The sequence below is a fragment of the Paramisgurnus dabryanus genome, chromosome 2, assembly GCF_030506205.2.
Source record: "Paramisgurnus dabryanus chromosome 2, PD_genome_1.1, whole genome shotgun sequence".
NCBI classification, from domain to species: Eukaryota; Metazoa; Chordata; class Actinopteri; order Cypriniformes; family Cobitidae; genus Paramisgurnus; species Paramisgurnus dabryanus.
Window position 1 is genome coordinate 42,576,115 of NC_133338.1, and position 17,072 is coordinate 42,593,186.

Sequence of the window (17,072 nt, forward strand, 5' to 3'; positions counted from 1 at the left end):
ATGTAACTAATGTAATAATATTATGCATTCTTCAAACCATTTAAGCTTTGAAAGTTTAAAGTGTAATTTTATGTATCAATATATTATTAATGCGAGTAACTTTACTGTGACAGAAATTATGTTTTATGGGATTATTATAATTGGCTATTTTTCTGTCACAATGTAAAAAATGTCAGAACACTGAAAAAAGCCAGATGCCTACGACTGTCATCTAATTTAATGTACCACACCTATGTGCATTTTAAAGATACAATAAAATGCTGCCTGTAACGATGTCATGTAAGAGAGAGAAAGAGAGGGAGAGAGAGACTCTGCACGCAGTTGATTTGTTATTCATTGTAAAGGACGCCGGCGCTGCTGTTTCAAACTACATCGCGTTGTTAGCATCGCGTTTGAGTGCAGCACGGACGGTTATATCCTGATGAAATAACGAACAAATACGGGGACGCGCACTGCCGGCATTCTCCTTACAGCAACACACTACGCTTAAACAAGAAGTGAAGGACGATAAAGCGACACCATTACACTACTGGATGCCGGTTGTCTGCTTACTAAGCAGTGCTGTCAAGCAGCAATGAAATAACTCCTTCCTGGAAAAGAGCACGGTCAGGATAACACCGTACCGCAATGCAAGAATGTAGCTAAAAGCAGCACAACTATACGTAACCTTGGCACAAACAGAGGAATCGGACGCGAAGACGGCGTAAGAGTAGGATATCTCTTCCTCTTTTGTAATAAAACATCACTGTCGGACGATACGCGATGCGCCGGACTCGCATGACTGCTTTCAAGACAATCTTCTAACGTAAAACTTCATCTTATGAGATCGGACGCTTCAGACGCGCGATAATACGACCGCTAGATGAATTATGCACGGCAGAGCGTGAACACCGGCCGGTGCGCGTGTCCCACATGACCTAGTTTCAAAGTGAATCTTCTGTGCAGGACAGAAAAAAACAGACCTCCAGCATTGAAAAACAAGCACACTGTTTGTTCACATGCCAGGTGAAAAGTGGAGGAAGTCGTGTGGACACAGACGTGACATTAACGTGACGACCTGGTCGGAGGATTCAGTAATGATCAACAGCCATTGCTTTTATTGTGCATCGTTTTAAAATGAATTTACAAAGACGATACATTTACGGATTTATAGCGTACAGCCATTGACCTTTGCACTTGCATCGGATTATTTATTTTTGCTGAAAGCACCGAGATTTCTGCACATGCTGTCAGGATTTATACTGAGGCACGTGTACATTAACACATATGAGGATTTGTTAAAGGTGCTCGCTGCTATTTTGAAAGCAATATTGGCTATTTGATGACTACTTTTGACATGGTTTACTATATGATTTTAAGCTCAGGAGATCATTCTACATTCTTCAATTCACTGATTTGTGAACAATACTGAACACTACATTCATTCATCACGGTCCTAAATAAAAGGTCCAAAAATGTGGTCATTGCCATTAGTCCGTCACACCGATGTTCCTCCAAAAGTGACTGAGAACTTTATTCTGTCTGGTTATCGTTTTCCCAACTACAGCCTCCGGCAGTGCCTGGCATCTGCTTTTCGTCCGACTAATGAGACTGGAAACTTCTGGACGCACTTCCTTCCTATCTTTGTGTTTGCCTTCTACTTTCTGGAGGTATTTGCATGGGAAGGAGCCCCTGAACCTAGCAGCCCATTTTTCTACCCCTTCTGGAACTACTGTCTCGGGGTGTTCTACCTGCTGCTAGCCAGCAGCCTGGCTCATCTTCTCAACTCCATGTCTCTCATCATTCGTGAAATATGTTTCTTTGTGGACTACGGGACTATCAGCGCGTATACGGTGGGTTCCTCCCTGGCATATTACTACTATATCTACCCTCAAGCGGGTATACCGGAGATTGGGTTTAGCGGACGGAACGTTTCCCATAAGAAGGTCGATGAGGAGACTTGGCCTTCGGCATCCCTTTCTCCACGTCCGTCAATATTCTGCTGGTTTTTCGAAAACCTTTACATCCCAACCTCCTGCCTGGTTGCCATCGTATGCGTCATCACCTGCTGTAACACCAGGCAGCGCTGGCGGAAGTACCGCTATGCTGTTCGAACCCTCGTCTTCATCCTCCCCTTCTTCATCTCCTCCACACCTGTGTTTTACCGTCTCCTGAGTCCCTCTCCCTACATTTCTCATTCCTCTTCATCCTCCTCTTCTTCTATGTTCTCTACCATGCCTGCCTTTTTCTACCGACACTGCTTTTGGTTAGTGGTGTCTGCCATTTTCAATATCAGTAAGATCCCAGAACGATTTTCTCCAGGGTATTTTGATATTTGGGGTCACAGCCATCAGTGGTTCCATTGCTGCACCTTCCTGTCAATTTTGGATGAGCTTCACATGATCAAGGTGGAGATGCGGGCCCTGCTTCTCAACCCGGCACTGGTATTGTCGCCTGCAACACCGCCCAGGCTTCCTGGACCAACATTTTGCTCCACATATGGAATTATGGTTCTTCTTCAGGGGTGTATAGCAAGCGTCATAGGTTGGTTTGGCTGGTGTGCGTATTACATATATGCACCAGAGCAAAAAATGCTGAAGAGACATTAGGAGGGGATGTGGATGTCTCCATAAACATTTAGATTGTTATAATGTTGACCGTATGGCACTTGCAGTACAAACTCTTGTCATTTCAATAATTCTATGTTTGTATTTAACTAAAGAAAAGCTTATTTAGCAAAAAATAATGAATGTTTTCAATGGGTTTTAATGTGAAGCCAGTCAAAAAGGATATTGTTTTTTAGTAATTGTGGCCAATGCCCCTGCTGCTTTCAAGTCAGCATGCTTATTTGGCAACACGTGCTCCTAACGGAATGTATCTTATGTTAGCTTATTCTTCCATATTGATCTCATAATTCTCACTTGAAAGAGTTAACAATGATTATCACGATTGTACTGTAGGAGACCTTATATTATGTTTTACTAACACCATTTTAATGCATTTTTGCATTTACTACCCTACCTTGAGAAATGCTCTTTCACTTTTGCTTTCATAATGAGAACCCTTTTCTCATTATCTGTCTCACTTTTTTTCTTTCATCCGCCTACTCACATTTCCGTCCTTTTAAGAACCCCTCTAAACAGGAAGTGCAGACAAACAGCATGCAGACAAGCACAAATAGCTTCGACCAAAGTGTTTGAGGCAAAGGGAAATGAGAAGGGTGTGGATTCATTTAGCCATAAACCGCTTTTTAGCACTGAAATCTACATCTCTTGTTTTTAATCAACGTTATTTTATCCCTCTATAGTCTATACGGTCACAACCAGGAAATCGGTAACTATAGATGTCAGTTTAAATGCTGTATCTTAATCTACTGGAACTATGCATGCACATTGATTGTGTACGCGTCTCTTAAACTTGACAATTAGTTGAAATGCCGAGTGTAGGTTTGATGGGAAAGCTGAATGGGAAAATGAAGCCATATCATTTAAAAAAACCTACTGTTATATCAGCAAGTACTGTTTTTACTTTAAATGCCAGTTGCGGAGGCAAGAGTAGTCATGGACTTTGCAGAATAGTTGGTGGCAAACCAAAATCATATTTACTTTATGTGTAGTTCTAAAAAGTTGCTACTGTTTGGTTTATTTTAACCAATTGGATGCTTTCATAAAGTGGTGCTTTTATGTAAGTGTGCCTAATGCAGGCTATTTAGTTAGACAGTAGGGTGTGTATTCTCTGTGCATGCATGTATCTGCTGTTTATGTTCATGTGAACGACAAATTGGAGTCATTGATGAATCAGATGTTGTCTGTCAAACAAAATGTTTAGTCTATGTTGTACTGTCCTCATATTTCAGGCAGGCCGAATAGTTGCAATAGGTGTAAGGACATAGTTAAAGCATTTTTTCACTTTGTTTCATGTAATCCATCTTGAACAGGGATTAATTCATTATTCATTACTCATACGTTTGTGTTCCTAGCAGTCTCATAGCTTTTACTTTCTATTTGTTTTTCAATGGGTTTAAGCATATGTTACAATGCACTGTGTTGCACAAGCATGGTATTAAAATCTAAACTGAATTTATGATTTGCACATGACCTAATGTTCCTAAACTAATCTGTGATCTTGACAGGGACCTGATATATATTGTAACCTTGGTTTTTGATGTTCACCAGACTTGTCTAAAGGTTTGGACAGCTTCAGCAGTTTTGACAAAATAGTGTTGGACCATTTGCCCAAATGTGCAACTTCATTTCTTAGATGCACGCTAAAGATTGCAGATTTTTTTTTTATAAAAATGGACAAACTCAGAAAATACTTCCATTTTACCCAACAGCGGGTTACAATGACCCAGAATTTCGTGCAGTGTGTAGGTTTGACAAATGTCAGTGCTGATTGAGCAATGTTTGTCTTCTCAAATATCTGTCCTAACGCTGAAACCTCAAACCTGTATGTATGCTAAAATGTATGCTGTAGTTAAACAGTTCAAATGTACAAGACATTTGAAGAGACTATCCTGTGTCAAACATATTTAAAAAGTAAATGTTTGATACAGGCTGGTTTTAAATTCTTGTTCTAGAATGGTTTATTTAGAACTGTTGTAGTTCTCAGGGGAGAAAACAGGTTAGAGTCTTAATGCACTGAAAGCCGACTGCTGTAGTGTGAACTTATAATCATGGTTTACTTACTGTAAGTAGATCATGTTAATATGTCTTATTTATTAAGATAGAGGCTTAAATATATATATATAATATAGTATATTTACATTTTAATATATGACTATGACTGACTGTATGTACCACTAGATTCTATTTCAAACTGTATCAAAGATGAGACTAGAGATCAATAAATTCGAATGGTAGATCATCTTTGTGTTTTTTATTCTGTACAGTGTGTGAATGTGTATGTGTCTGTTTCTTAAAGGGATAGTTCACCCAAAAATGTTGTCATCATTTACTCACCCTCAAGTTGTTAAAAATCTGTATAAATTTCTTTGTTCTGATGAACACAAAGGAAGATATTTGTAATCACGAAGAAACAGAAGCACCATTGTCTTCCATAGTAGGAAAGAAAGTATAGGTTTAAAACATCTTGAGGGTGAGTAAATGACAGAATTTTCATTTTTGTTTGAAATATCCCTGTTAACAGAAATGTATATAATATGCATGTTTACATTTCAAAATGACAAAGTACAAGTTATTAAGGTGTTTGGCTTGGTAGGTGGCGTAAAAGTAGTGTCCACATTTCGTAGTCTGCAGGTGTGAATTTGCCTGTATTTGCATTTGTGTGTGCGTACTTGTTTGTGTGTGTGTGTGTGGGAGAGAGAGAGAGAGAGAGAGAGAGAGAGAGAGAGAGAGAAACAGATTAACTGCTGCTGAGTAACAGGAGCAGCTGGATGCTTATGTCACAGAACTCCATACCACCCTCGATGGACACACACGTGCACACACCATTAATTTCTCACTATTTAAATCTGTCCATCCATCTGTGACACATTCTTATGTACAGTACATACAATATCTGTTTATTAAAACATTGAAAACAAGATGACTACATTATGTGTATACAGCACTAACATCAGATGTCAGAGAGTTAATAGTGTGGCACAGCATGAATGAAAAGGGGAAGGGAAAGAATTTTCCATTGCTCTCTCTCCTTCTCTCTCTGGCTCTGTTCCAGCTCACTGCAGACAACGAGAACCTCATTTCTAGATCTGGCCACGTGATGGAGACATATCGCACTTACTGTAGTATTCTGCTGGATTGGCTCTTTGCATCATGACAGATCATGCTTGTTGAACAGAAAGTAATCTAGCGTAATGACATACATTAAAACAAAATAACACAGGGTATTATACAGATATTTAAGCTGCAATTTAAGAATAAGTTTGGACATTGGTAAGTTATTAAAACATTTCTGTACAGGTCTTATCCTACACTCTAAAAATTAGTGCTAAATAGCACTAAAAGCTCATAATCATAGGGGAACCATTTTTACTGCTATACTGTATAGAACCTATAAAGCACCTATGAAGAACCATCCGGGGGTAATATAGCATCACTATTCACTATAGCACCAGATTTGGTTATCTCAATATGGTTTTTACATAGGTGCTACACAGGTACTACATAGGTGCTATATGGAACTTAAAATGGTTCCCCTATGATTACGAGCTACTGCTGTGCTATTTAGAACCGTTTGTTTTTAGAGTGTAGTCCCAAACTAATTAAAAAAATCTCACACTGACATATATTAACATATATATTAACATATATCAAGTGCCATTGTTTTGCACACCATGCAGTATTGTTTTTGTCAGGTATTTTTCTAAAATGTCCTAAAATAATTATGGCCTGGATTAAACTAAAACCTGTTTAGGAAACTGCCGGAAACTGTTTCCAGACACTTAAACTAATGAAAATAATTCACCTCAAGCATTTGAAAGTTTAACTTGTCCTTTAATTAAAGAAACAGTTAATTTATGAATGAATACATTTTCTCATATAAAATGTTTACAGGATGTAATACAAAACAAACTAATAAACAGAGATGGTATTTTGTTGCCAGGTTGTACTTTATATTGTAACGCCTTAGTTCTCCCTTAAAAAACTAAATGGCAATATTCCAGACTTTGATCTTATATGATACATAACATGCCACAAATTTCTTAATGTTCTGTTTTCCCTCTTGGTACACTGTCAGAAAAAGTCAAAAAAGGGTCCCTAGCTGCCACTGGGACGGTACCCTTTCAAAAAGTATACCTTTCCACTTAAAGAGTGTATGCTGTATTAGCATCTCAAAGGTACATGGTACCAAATGTATACATATCTGTACCTAAATTGTACATGTTAGGACCTTTAAAAAGGGTGCACAGAGACAGCTTGGGACCCTTTTTTGACCTTTTATGACATATGTTATAATAAACACAAGGAGATGACTTGCTGAATTGTTTACCTTCCTCCCACAAAACCTTAAATTACATATAAGAGATGCAAAATGAATAATCATGGTTTTAGTTTATTTGACCTAACATCTCCATGTAAGGTTAATAACCCAGAGTAGGTGGAATTAAACTTGTTTTTCCATTGTGGTTGTGTCAACATGATTTCTTTGCCACAATGGCCATAGCTTTATCATGCACTGGTTTGTGCTGAAGGGCAAAGCTGGACGGGGTCAGTGTGCCGAAGCCTTCGTCATTCACCTGACCCATCAGCACATAGTTCACTCCTATGAATAAATTAATACTTATCATTAATATCTTGGAGAAAATCATCATCATCAATAAATGCAAATCTACCTAATGATTTTTTTCTTTACACATATACTACGATAATTACACATTTATACAATATTACACTCACAATTGTGCTATTATGGCCACATACTGAATAAGCACACTGTTATATAGTACTCATGTGATATTGTTTTACTGTCAGACAGTTATATATCAAACATCAGTCCACACATAAAAAAGTTGAGCCGGTTTACCTGCGTCCTCTTAAACCAAATAGCTTAAAAAAATACCGAATGGTAATTTTTATAAATTAAAAAAATTACAGAAGTTTTCGATGAGGGTTAGGTTAAGGGGTTGAGTTAGGGAAAAGGGATTGAATACAGTATAAAAATAACAATACGTGGTAATTATCACGTTGTGGGGACCAATTGTCCCCACAAGGATGGGAATACCAGTATTTTTTTTATCTTGTGGGGACATTTTAAGGTCCCCATGAGGAAACAAGCTTATAAAGTTTGTGTGATTGTTGGGTTTTGGGGAAGGGAATAGAGTTATACAGTATAAAAACCCTTACGTCTATGGAATGTCCCCACAAAACATGGAAACCAGAATGTGTGTGTGTGTGTATTTTTACCTTTACTCAGTGCCGGACACTTCATGCATGTAGTTTTCAGTGTGACGGTTGAGGTGGGTCCTCTCTTTTGGATATTAAGTCTACCTGCCTTATACATCTTTATGACGGACACTTCAACTTCAGCACTGCCTTGTGGTCCAGGGGTCACTGATATCACTTTACCAGTCAACACTGTGGGAGAGACCGAAGGAGTAAGTTTCAGGAATCTGAAACGTTTAGAGAAAATTCTCCTCTTGTAAAGACTTCGTATGTTACTCAAGATGCTAGCTGTTTCCCAAATGACAGACTATACACACTATGTAATTATACACTCATCTGTCTAGTGTATTGTCCCAAATGATACATTTAATGGTTTTTACTAACCGGAGGTATAAGCGGTTTCCCGGATGTCATTTGGAGGGCAAATGACGTCAAACGCATAGTGCAATGCAAGTCAATGAAAATCAGTTTGTACACTGTTATTTCAGTGTCATTGTTATTGTTCAGCATGGCTTTAGTAAGCGTCCGACTGAAGTGCAACCGTCTCCGTAGGCAAACTTTGCTCTCACGGCATCTGATATACCCAACTCTCTTCTGTTACGACCGCCAAGTGCCCAGAATTACACATTTTTTGGTTGAATGAGTGCATCATCCAGGTAATTAAAATACACTTTCTTTTGGGGGGGATTTTCATCAACTATTTATACTAAAAATAATGTAGAATAGTGCATAAGTGTGGGATGCACCTACTGAGTTTCATACGCTTCTTCATCAAACTTAAAGAAATTAATGTCAAGCACTAGCCTGGCCAACAACGAGAATGAGACATGGTCTGGGAACCACATGCTCATTTTCTCGTATTTGAGGCGTGGTTTACGAATGCCCAGAGCCGTTTATTGGGCACTACGAACAGAGGCGGCGCCAGGGAGGAGCTAGGTGGTGCTGTAGCTCCCCCTATAATATCCATAGCACCCGCCCAGCACCCCCAAGAAATGTCTGTAATATTTTATATGTTTATATTTTAATGTCATGTTTGAATAGTCTTTTTCATGTTGTTAAAAAAGGAATTAAATAATAATTTAAAAATATAAATTTTAGTGTAAAATAACAAGGCCCAAACAGGTGATCTTCTTTGGCCAATGGGCGCAGCGCCTGGTGAACCTTTGACCTTAACGCACAGCAGTTTGTTTTTGATAGCAAATTTGGAAATTTAGCAAAGACCCTTAATTGCGACAACATCATTGATGCCTTCGCACTCAATCAAAAGTTGTGAAGACGTCTATGGTAAGTGCTTGATTTTCCCCAGCTGTTGGCTATTACAAATTTAATTTGGTGGTTAAAGCAGCAGAAATCTTGGCTCTTCATAGTTACATCTATAATGCTCCAACCATAGGAATACTGCTGATTTATCATTAGATTAGTGTTGGTAACTGGCTGTGCGATTTCGTGATCTGAGCAAAAGCGTGCACAGTTTCTGTTGGATTGTGTTGTTTGTTGCTCCGTTGTATTCAGGGCTTGACTGTGACAGAATTGTGAAATATTATTTTCAGATGTTTACATTGGCAGTCTTATGTATATTGTATCTATAGCCCTTGTGTTGAATACTTTTACATAGTCGCGAAAGGAGTATAGGTCAGTTAATGCGGGCGTGTATGTTACGCGTGTATGTTACGCGTGTATATAGACTCTTTTACTGTTTGTACACAATTACGACATGTCAACGAATGCAAGCGCAAATTGGGCAACGGAAGTATGGCGAGAATCAGCATTGAAGCAACACAGACAGAGAAAGTTATTTAAAAAAAAGTTGACTTTCAACATTTTCAACACAGCCACCAGATCCGTGTACTATAGTGGAGTGGATAGAAGACGTTAGCATATATACGTAGAGTATACTATGTTAGTGCAACCAGACGCAACAACCAGACATTTTGATTCTGGGAAACCGTTTTAATAAACTTTCTGAGTTGCTAACACGTTAGAACCAATGGGGAATAACACCACTTCTGTTGCCAAAATGCACGAGCAGGCTATTTGGTCACGGGGGCTGTAAAAGGGTCTATATATATATACCAAGGGTGGTCCAATGCAACCTCCATAATGAAACGCCCCCAAAATTCCAAGCACCTTCTCTTAAGTGTTGAGCATCCCCATAGCACCTGCATCAGAAAATCTCTGGAGCCGCCACTGACTACGAATGTCTATCAAATGCGTCTGTATGTAGCTGATAGCCAATCGTTTTAATTATACCAGATGACGCAGAGCGACATAAATTCAAACGTAAACAACTTTTATCGGGTACGTGTGTGCACAGCTGAAAGCTATGCAACTAAACTGGTAGCTGTATATTGATATTGAAAAGTAACACAACTTAGTGGCACTGTGACAACCACAGTACGGGCATAATGACAATATGATTTTAATAAATACCACTCATTTATAAGTTAATTGTACTTCTTCGACCACAATGCATAGCAGGTTGGTCCTATAAAACTCTGTGGCTATCATGTCTTGCCATATCCAAACATCCTTCTTTTATATTAAATTGTTTAACGCCAAAAGTTGCTCTTTTGGGGCAAAATTAGTCCATAGTTTCCATGCTAGACTTGCAGCATGAATAAATTTAAGTGCAAGGCAGCATGGGGAAGCCCAGGCTAGTCAAGCACAATTTTAAAGGGACACAAGGCAGCATTTTTATGTTAATAAATCATCTTCGTAAGTCGGTATATGGTTAAATGACTCATTACATGACGAATGAAGACTCTCTCGCCCGCCCCTACCGTCTGTAGGAAGAATACCCCACTTGCAAGTTCGCTGTATCCAACCCGGTGTCCTTTAGTCTCGTATAGTCTTAGATATAGAACGCATTTACTCCCAGACACTAGGGGGAGCTAGTAGAGAAATAATACTCAGACTTGCCTTGTGTGCCTTTAAAACAAAATTTTGGTCAGGGTCACTTGTAGTAACAAACGTACCTCATCGTCCGTCCTAACAAAAATTCTTGAGGCTTTTATATTACGGCTGTGTAGAAGAATACATATGTTCGCATACGCAGTGTTTCTTTACAAAGTAACATTGCCACATACTGGCCTAGAAATGTTTTGTCATTTCTGAGAATCTGTGTTAACGGGATCGTTTTGACAATATTGTGGTGTGCATGCAAATTTTTATTAAAGTGCAAAGAAAAACTTTACAGTTTTCACTAGAATTGCTGTTGTGTAAACATGCCCTACGTTTAGATTCCGGATTTTCAGTAAGATTTTGTACCCACTTTACAGTATGTACGTGTTTGTTTAATATTGCATGATTGCATTGTTCTGGTTTGTGCATGTAGATTTTATCAAAGTTGGCTAGAGAACTCGAAAAACCGAACCATCAGTTATAGACATAAACACATACAGTAGATGTTTGCTCAAAGTGCTGCTTCAATTATTCCATCATCACACAGTGAACAGCACTAAAAGCCTCAAAATGACCCCGGGGTCGATGTCTGTGGCAATTAATGGAGAAGTGAAAAACTGAAATAGTGGAAATGAGAAGATAAGACAACTTACCAAAATGACTTGGGCAGAAACGGGTCACCAAAGTTCCTATTTTTTTGCATGGTTGTGAACACAGCGGGTTCCCCACTGAAGTTTTCATCATACAGAAACAAATGCATTTAGTCACATAGAAAAACATAACACTGGACTGTCACACAACTACGCTTTTTACCTGAATTTGTTGTTGTTTTGTTCCCAGATTTCCCAGCTTTTGGCTTTGCAGTTGCTTTGACACCAGGGATTGGCTTCACTTTTGGCTTTGTTGTAGCACTTGGTGTATTTGGTTTTGGTTTAGTGGCAGGTTTAGGTGCAGGCTTAATCTTAGGTGGTGCTTTTACAGCAGGCTTAGGTGTGACTCTAGCACCAGTTCTTGTCGTAGACTTAGGCTTTGTTGGAGGAGTAGGTCTAACTTTGGGCTTGGGGGTGGGTTTTGATCTAAGCTTAGGAGTTGGCTTGGGCTTACGTGGTGCTAATGGAGCTTTTGGTGTTGGCTTTGGTTTAACTTTGGGTTTAGGTTTTGTTGGTGAAGTATTAGAGTTAGTAGATGGAGTTTCAACTCTAGGGCTGGATACTGTGTCCAGGCCAGAAGTGGGTGTCCGTGATCCGCGGGGAATACTCTTGTAGTGAGCCATAAAGCCTGCAGCTGTGACACTCAGATCGGATACAAAGTGCACCAGCAGCTCATTTCCATTGGTAACTACCGCACTGATGGACGGAAACATAAAATTATTTCTAGGACAAAAAATAACATTTATTTATACATATATTGGAGGGTTATTTTGGGGTTCTTTCGGTCTTAAAGGGATGAACCGAACCTATTGAGGTGTAATTTAACCTACTGTATGGTGGGTTATTTAAACCCATTGTTTGGTCAAATATAAACACTTTCTGGGTTAATTTAACCCAACGGCTGGGTTCATCCATGGGTTGAAAATAACCCAGCATTTATAATGTATTTTCTACCCAACGCGACTTCCAATGCATTTAGATGCATTTAGTCAGTTTGTGTGTTCCCTGGCATAGGCCACTTATTGTAAATTGTTTATATTATGGAATCAGTTATGAAGCTGATAGCTAACATTAATGTTGTTCAATGAACCCATACATTAAAGTGCTGACAAAGTACAAAGTTCATAAGCATGCAGTATTACTGTGTGAAAGGAAAATATTTCCTAATTGGGAAGCACATTCTTCCACTAAGATTTTTTTGGGACAAGTGACCTTTTCCTTAACATCCTTTTCCTGTGTAGATAATCACGGTTTGACAATAAAATAGTGCATAAACAGAGCCTGGAGCAGATTTTACTCACTCTGGAACCATATCTCCGCAGAATTTGCCAATCCGCCGAGAGTCATCGGTCTCTCCCCCGTTAAACAGGGTCACATAGTCATAACGACAGTACATGTCTGATTCCAAGTCCAGTTTTTCAAACGTAACCTCAATAACCTGTAAATGTACACATACACACACACACACACTTTGATATGTAGTTATGTAAGTAAAGGCTTAGCTTTGAGTTAAAACTGTATAAAGCTTCGTTTATGCCCCTTTCACCCTCTCTCTCTTTCCATGTCTCACCTTGCCACAGTTTTTTTCTGAATGGGGTCTTTCACATAGTATTCCATAAACCATTTGTGCTCTCATAATGAACACACACACTCAAATTTACATGTATATTCACACACGCACACACAATCTCATAGCAGCATATATTTAGAGTAAACCAAAATCTAATTTAATGAATCAATAGTTAAAAAGTCACTTTCATGCCACAAGACCGCAAAAAAGGCGTGACGTGGGATTTGCAGCCTCACCATGTTGGTATCCACAGATATGTGCCAAGAACAGCTGATGCCTGCTGGGTAATCAGATTCTGGCCAGTTTGGTGTCTTCATTGAACCTTGGGGTTTAGTCAGTCTGCCACCACAGAACTGATTCTCTGCAGGAAATAATTATTATAATAAATTTAATTTAATAAATTATTAAAGAAAGGATTAATTCAATAAATGATTAAATAAAGGATTAATTTAATAAATTATTAAAGAAAAGATTAATTTCTATCATAACTTGGAACATCTAAGAATCAAATAAGATCTCACTGTATTAACGTTTACAATTCATGAAGAAGAAAAAAAATTACTTTAACTATGAAATGATTCAAAGACAATTCGTCATTGATGCCTTCAGGATCTTATTTTGGATTGGTTCCAAATCACAGTGACATCCATATTTATTTATTTATTTGTTAATTTTTGGTTATTTTGGCTAACCTGAGACACATGAAACAGTTTTTTTTTCTGTTTAAAATATATATATATATATATATATATATATATATATATATATATATATATATATATATTTAAAAAAATTTAAACAGAAGCTGTAAAGTTTTTTTTCCAACTAATTTTACTAGTTATTTTAACTTACTATTATTTATCTTGATAGGAGATGAGTTGATACAAGTATACATTTATTTTAGACTTATTTTAATTATATTTTATAAGTTATAACAATTAATCTCTACTTAAGATAAATAATATTCACTTAAAATTACTTTGAGTTTAGTTGATTAAACAAAAAAATTAAGGCAGCACAGAATTTGTTACAGTGTAGGTGCAAATTAAATTGCAAGCAACCATCACTCAAAAAAATCTTTCAAATTAGAGGCACAAAGTACTTTAGTATTAATATGAGGTAGTTGTATTGTGTGTTTTTTTACATGCATTTGGCAGACACTTTTATTCAAAGAAATTTTCAGTGCATTCAAGCAATACCTTTTTTTTATTAAGTACATGTTTTTCCTGGTGCTTGAAACCCTTTAACTTGTGCGGTGCTAATGCGATGCTCTATCTGTAAGCTGTTTAATTTAAATTTACAATTTTGCACTTATTTGCATTGTGTATGTGTATAATGTCGTGGCAGAAAATGACCAATACACCTTCTGTTATGTTTTAAACTATAATTTCTTGATCATTTCCATGCCTTTTCAAAGGTAAAATCATAGCTGCAGCCATCCCACCTTCAACATGTGGTTTCCCTCCGCTAAAGTAAGCCACAAATCCTCTTCCTCCTGTGCTCGCATCAGATGCCATCTCCACCATCATGGTGTTTGAGGTGGAGATGAGGGCACCGGGTCGAAACGTTCCACAGTACCGGCCCAGTTTCTGCACTGTGTACGAGTGCCCATTATAGACGTCCACGTAGTCATAGCGACAGGTGGGATCTGCCTCTAGATCAAAGATCCTGAACTGCAGCATGACAACATGGCCTTCCGGGACCTGACAGGAGAGGTAATCCGATGATATGTTTGGAAAATGACATAGGAAAGAAACACAACTGAAGGTGCACTTACTGTAATGTACCAGGTGCATTTAGAGTTCGGTTTGTAATGAGAGGGAAAACCCTCACTAGCCACAAATCCTGAGTCTTGCACCAAATGACCACCACACAGGAATATGGGCCTGGGGAACATAAAAGCAAGCAAATGGAGAGAGTAACGCTATATTTCATGCTTTAAATATGTCTTTACATAAGGCAGTACAGCATGCCCTGTCATAATATGTGTAAACACACACAAACCACAGCCAATTAAACAGCCACATTCGCCACAGACGTTCTAGAAAAGTCCACTAATCTCCGTTTTAGATGTCATATTTTTTAAAAGGATTGCTGTTTGCTTAATCTAGTCATTCCAGTAGCAACATAACATACCCTGTAACATAGACAAGCTGCCATTTCAACACTTCAACAACAGCTTAGATTTAAATCTGCTTATCATCAAACATAACCAAGAACTTAAAGGGATAGTTCACCTATAAAAGAAAATTGAAAATCATTTACTCACCCTCAGGTTGTTACAAATCTGTATAAATTAAGTGTAAGTTTTGCTGAACACAAAGGAAGATATTTGTAGTTTCAAGCAGAAAACAGAAGCACCATTGACTTTCATAGAAAAGAAAAGACTATGGAAGTCAAAGGTGTTTAAAAATGGTTTGATTACACTGTAAAAAATACTTTGCTGCCTTAAAAAATTTTGTTCAATCAACTCGGATTTGCAAGTCATTTCAACTTACTATTATTTATCTTGACTAGAGATAAGTTGTTATAACTACAGTTGAGTTGTTATAACTTATAACATTAAGTTGACTTTTCTCAACTATATTTTATAAGTTGTGACAACTCATCTCTGTTGACATGACTTGTAAATCTGAGTTGATTTAACAAAAAATTTTAAGGCAGCAAAGTATTTTTTACAGTGTACAAACATTGCCCAAAATATCTTTCAACAACACAATTTTATACAGGTTTGTAACAATTTAAATAAATGACAAAAGTTTCATTTTTGGGAGAAATACCCCTTGCATTTTTTTTACCAACCATATATATATATATTGAAACTATGAATATATGTTAACAGTCCTGTTGTTGTTCAACACCTCAGTGTATGGAAGCCTCACAGTGATGTTAACATTATTTACTGAATGCTTGCATTCACTCACTCACACGCACACACTGGCATACATCACACAAAAGTTCACACACTTACCTTGTAAAGTTGGTCTGGCTTTGTCCATGCACCCATCCTAACCCCAAAAGCAAAAGCCCCAAATACCACACACATACACCCCCCCACATGCTTCTGCTCAAAGAAATACAGAGAAGCAGTGAGTGAGGAAACGGAGGAGAGGAGCAAATTTTAGGGCGGTTACAGACGGGAGGCGGCATGAACGAGAGATTTAGGAGGCAGAAAAAGAAGGGAGTAAATAAAAGTGTGAGGGAAAGAATAATATGTCCCACTGACTGGGAATGATGGAGAAATTGAAATTAAATAAGCAACTGTATACAAGCACACCTGGTTAATATTGATTTAGCATGTTCAAGTGTTTTTAGTGTCCCTGCTAACAATTTTTGGTTCCCAGAACGTTAGCTCATGGTTCCCAGAACAGTTACCCTAACGTTCCTGCTGGTTCCCCAGGAAAGTTTTCTTGACGTCAATAGAACGTTCCCTCTAGGTTTTGAGAACGTCCTCACAACCTTGTGCGAACGTTAGGGGAACGTTCTAGGTTATAAAATTAAACATAAAAATAACCTGCAGGGAACGTTCTCTCTAGGTTATAAAATTAAACATAAAAATAACCTACAAGGAACATTCTTATTTGGTTCCCAAAAAATAACCAAATGGGAACCATAAGGAAACGTTAGGGTAACGTTCTGTGTTTGCTGGGATGCATGTGTTTTTGTTTTTCTTTGTGGCTAAGGTTGAAAATTAAAGTTTGCAGATAAAGTGTAAGTCTTTCTGCTTTTCTCTTGATTTCTTTTTCACTCTACAGAGCGGTCTGTAGTCATGCTGCGGTCCAGGAAAGAATGCAAGTCAAGTTAAACTTTCTTACCATTGTAATGTGCTATTAAAAGTCATTTGATATAATCTTTTGGAACTCACCTGTGGTTGTGCACAACAATCATCATAATCATCATTATCCTTAAGGATTTTTGTTTGTGCATTATGCATAGTGTGTGCTGTTTGTGACTGAAAAAACCTCTGCATGTTTTTATAGGTCAGTGTACATTTTTGTCCTGAACCGAAGGCTGTGGTTTGGTAAGAAAACCACTCATTTAACTTCTCTCTACCATCTCCCAAGCATACAATGTGCCTTGCAACCATGTATTCCCCGTATATTTTTATAATTCCCTTAAATCCTA

The 17,072-nt window shown here is 37.9% G+C and overlaps 2 protein-coding genes across 2 annotated transcripts; one reads left to right on the forward strand and one right to left on the reverse strand.

Moving 5' to 3' along the window:
• Positions 1-308: 308 nt before the first annotated feature.
• paqr9 (progestin and adipoQ receptor family member 9) lies at positions 309-2,691 on the forward strand. The gene has a single exon (XM_065289060.1). It carries the CDS (start codon positions 1,455-1,457, stop codon positions 2,586-2,588), a length of 1,134 nt encoding a protein of 377 aa, XP_065145132.1. The 5' UTR covers positions 309-1,454; the 3' UTR covers positions 2,589-2,691.
• Positions 2,692-6,395: 3,704 nt separating this feature from the next.
• pcolceb (procollagen C-endopeptidase enhancer b) lies at positions 6,396-16,068 on the reverse strand. Its single transcript, XM_065289059.2, has 9 exons — positions 15,919-16,068; positions 14,725-14,833; positions 14,392-14,650; positions 13,184-13,308; positions 12,679-12,815; positions 11,541-12,073; positions 11,381-11,455; positions 7,848-8,018; positions 6,396-7,206 (listed from the first exon to the last, which is right to left on the reverse strand). Exons 1-9 carry the CDS (start codon positions 16,005-16,007, stop codon positions 7,076-7,078), a joined length of 1,629 nt encoding a protein of 542 aa, XP_065145131.1. The 5' UTR covers positions 16,008-16,068; the 3' UTR covers positions 6,396-7,075.
• Between the last annotated feature and the right edge of the window lie 1,004 nt (positions 16,069-17,072).

What these genes read in the sequence shown, in the direction of transcription:
- paqr9 (XM_065289060.1), top strand. Translation starts at nt 1,455, where the DNA reads ATGTGGTCATTGCCATTAGTCCGTCACACCGATGTTCCTCCAAAAGTG.
- pcolceb (XM_065289059.2), bottom strand. Translation starts at nt 16,007, where the DNA reads ATGTGGGGGGGTGTATGTGTGTGGTATTTGGGGCTTTTGCTTTTGGGG. An exon ending in TGCGGAGATATGGTTCCAGA is followed by an intron (nt 12,074 to 12,678) that starts GTGAGTAAAATC and finishes TCCGTCCATCAG; the next exon opens with TGCGGTAGTTACCAATGGAA. An exon ending in TTTCTGCCCAAGTCATTTTG is followed by an intron (nt 8,019 to 11,380) that starts GTAAGTTGTCTT and finishes TCTCTCCCACAG; the next exon opens with TGTTGACTGGTAAAGTGATA.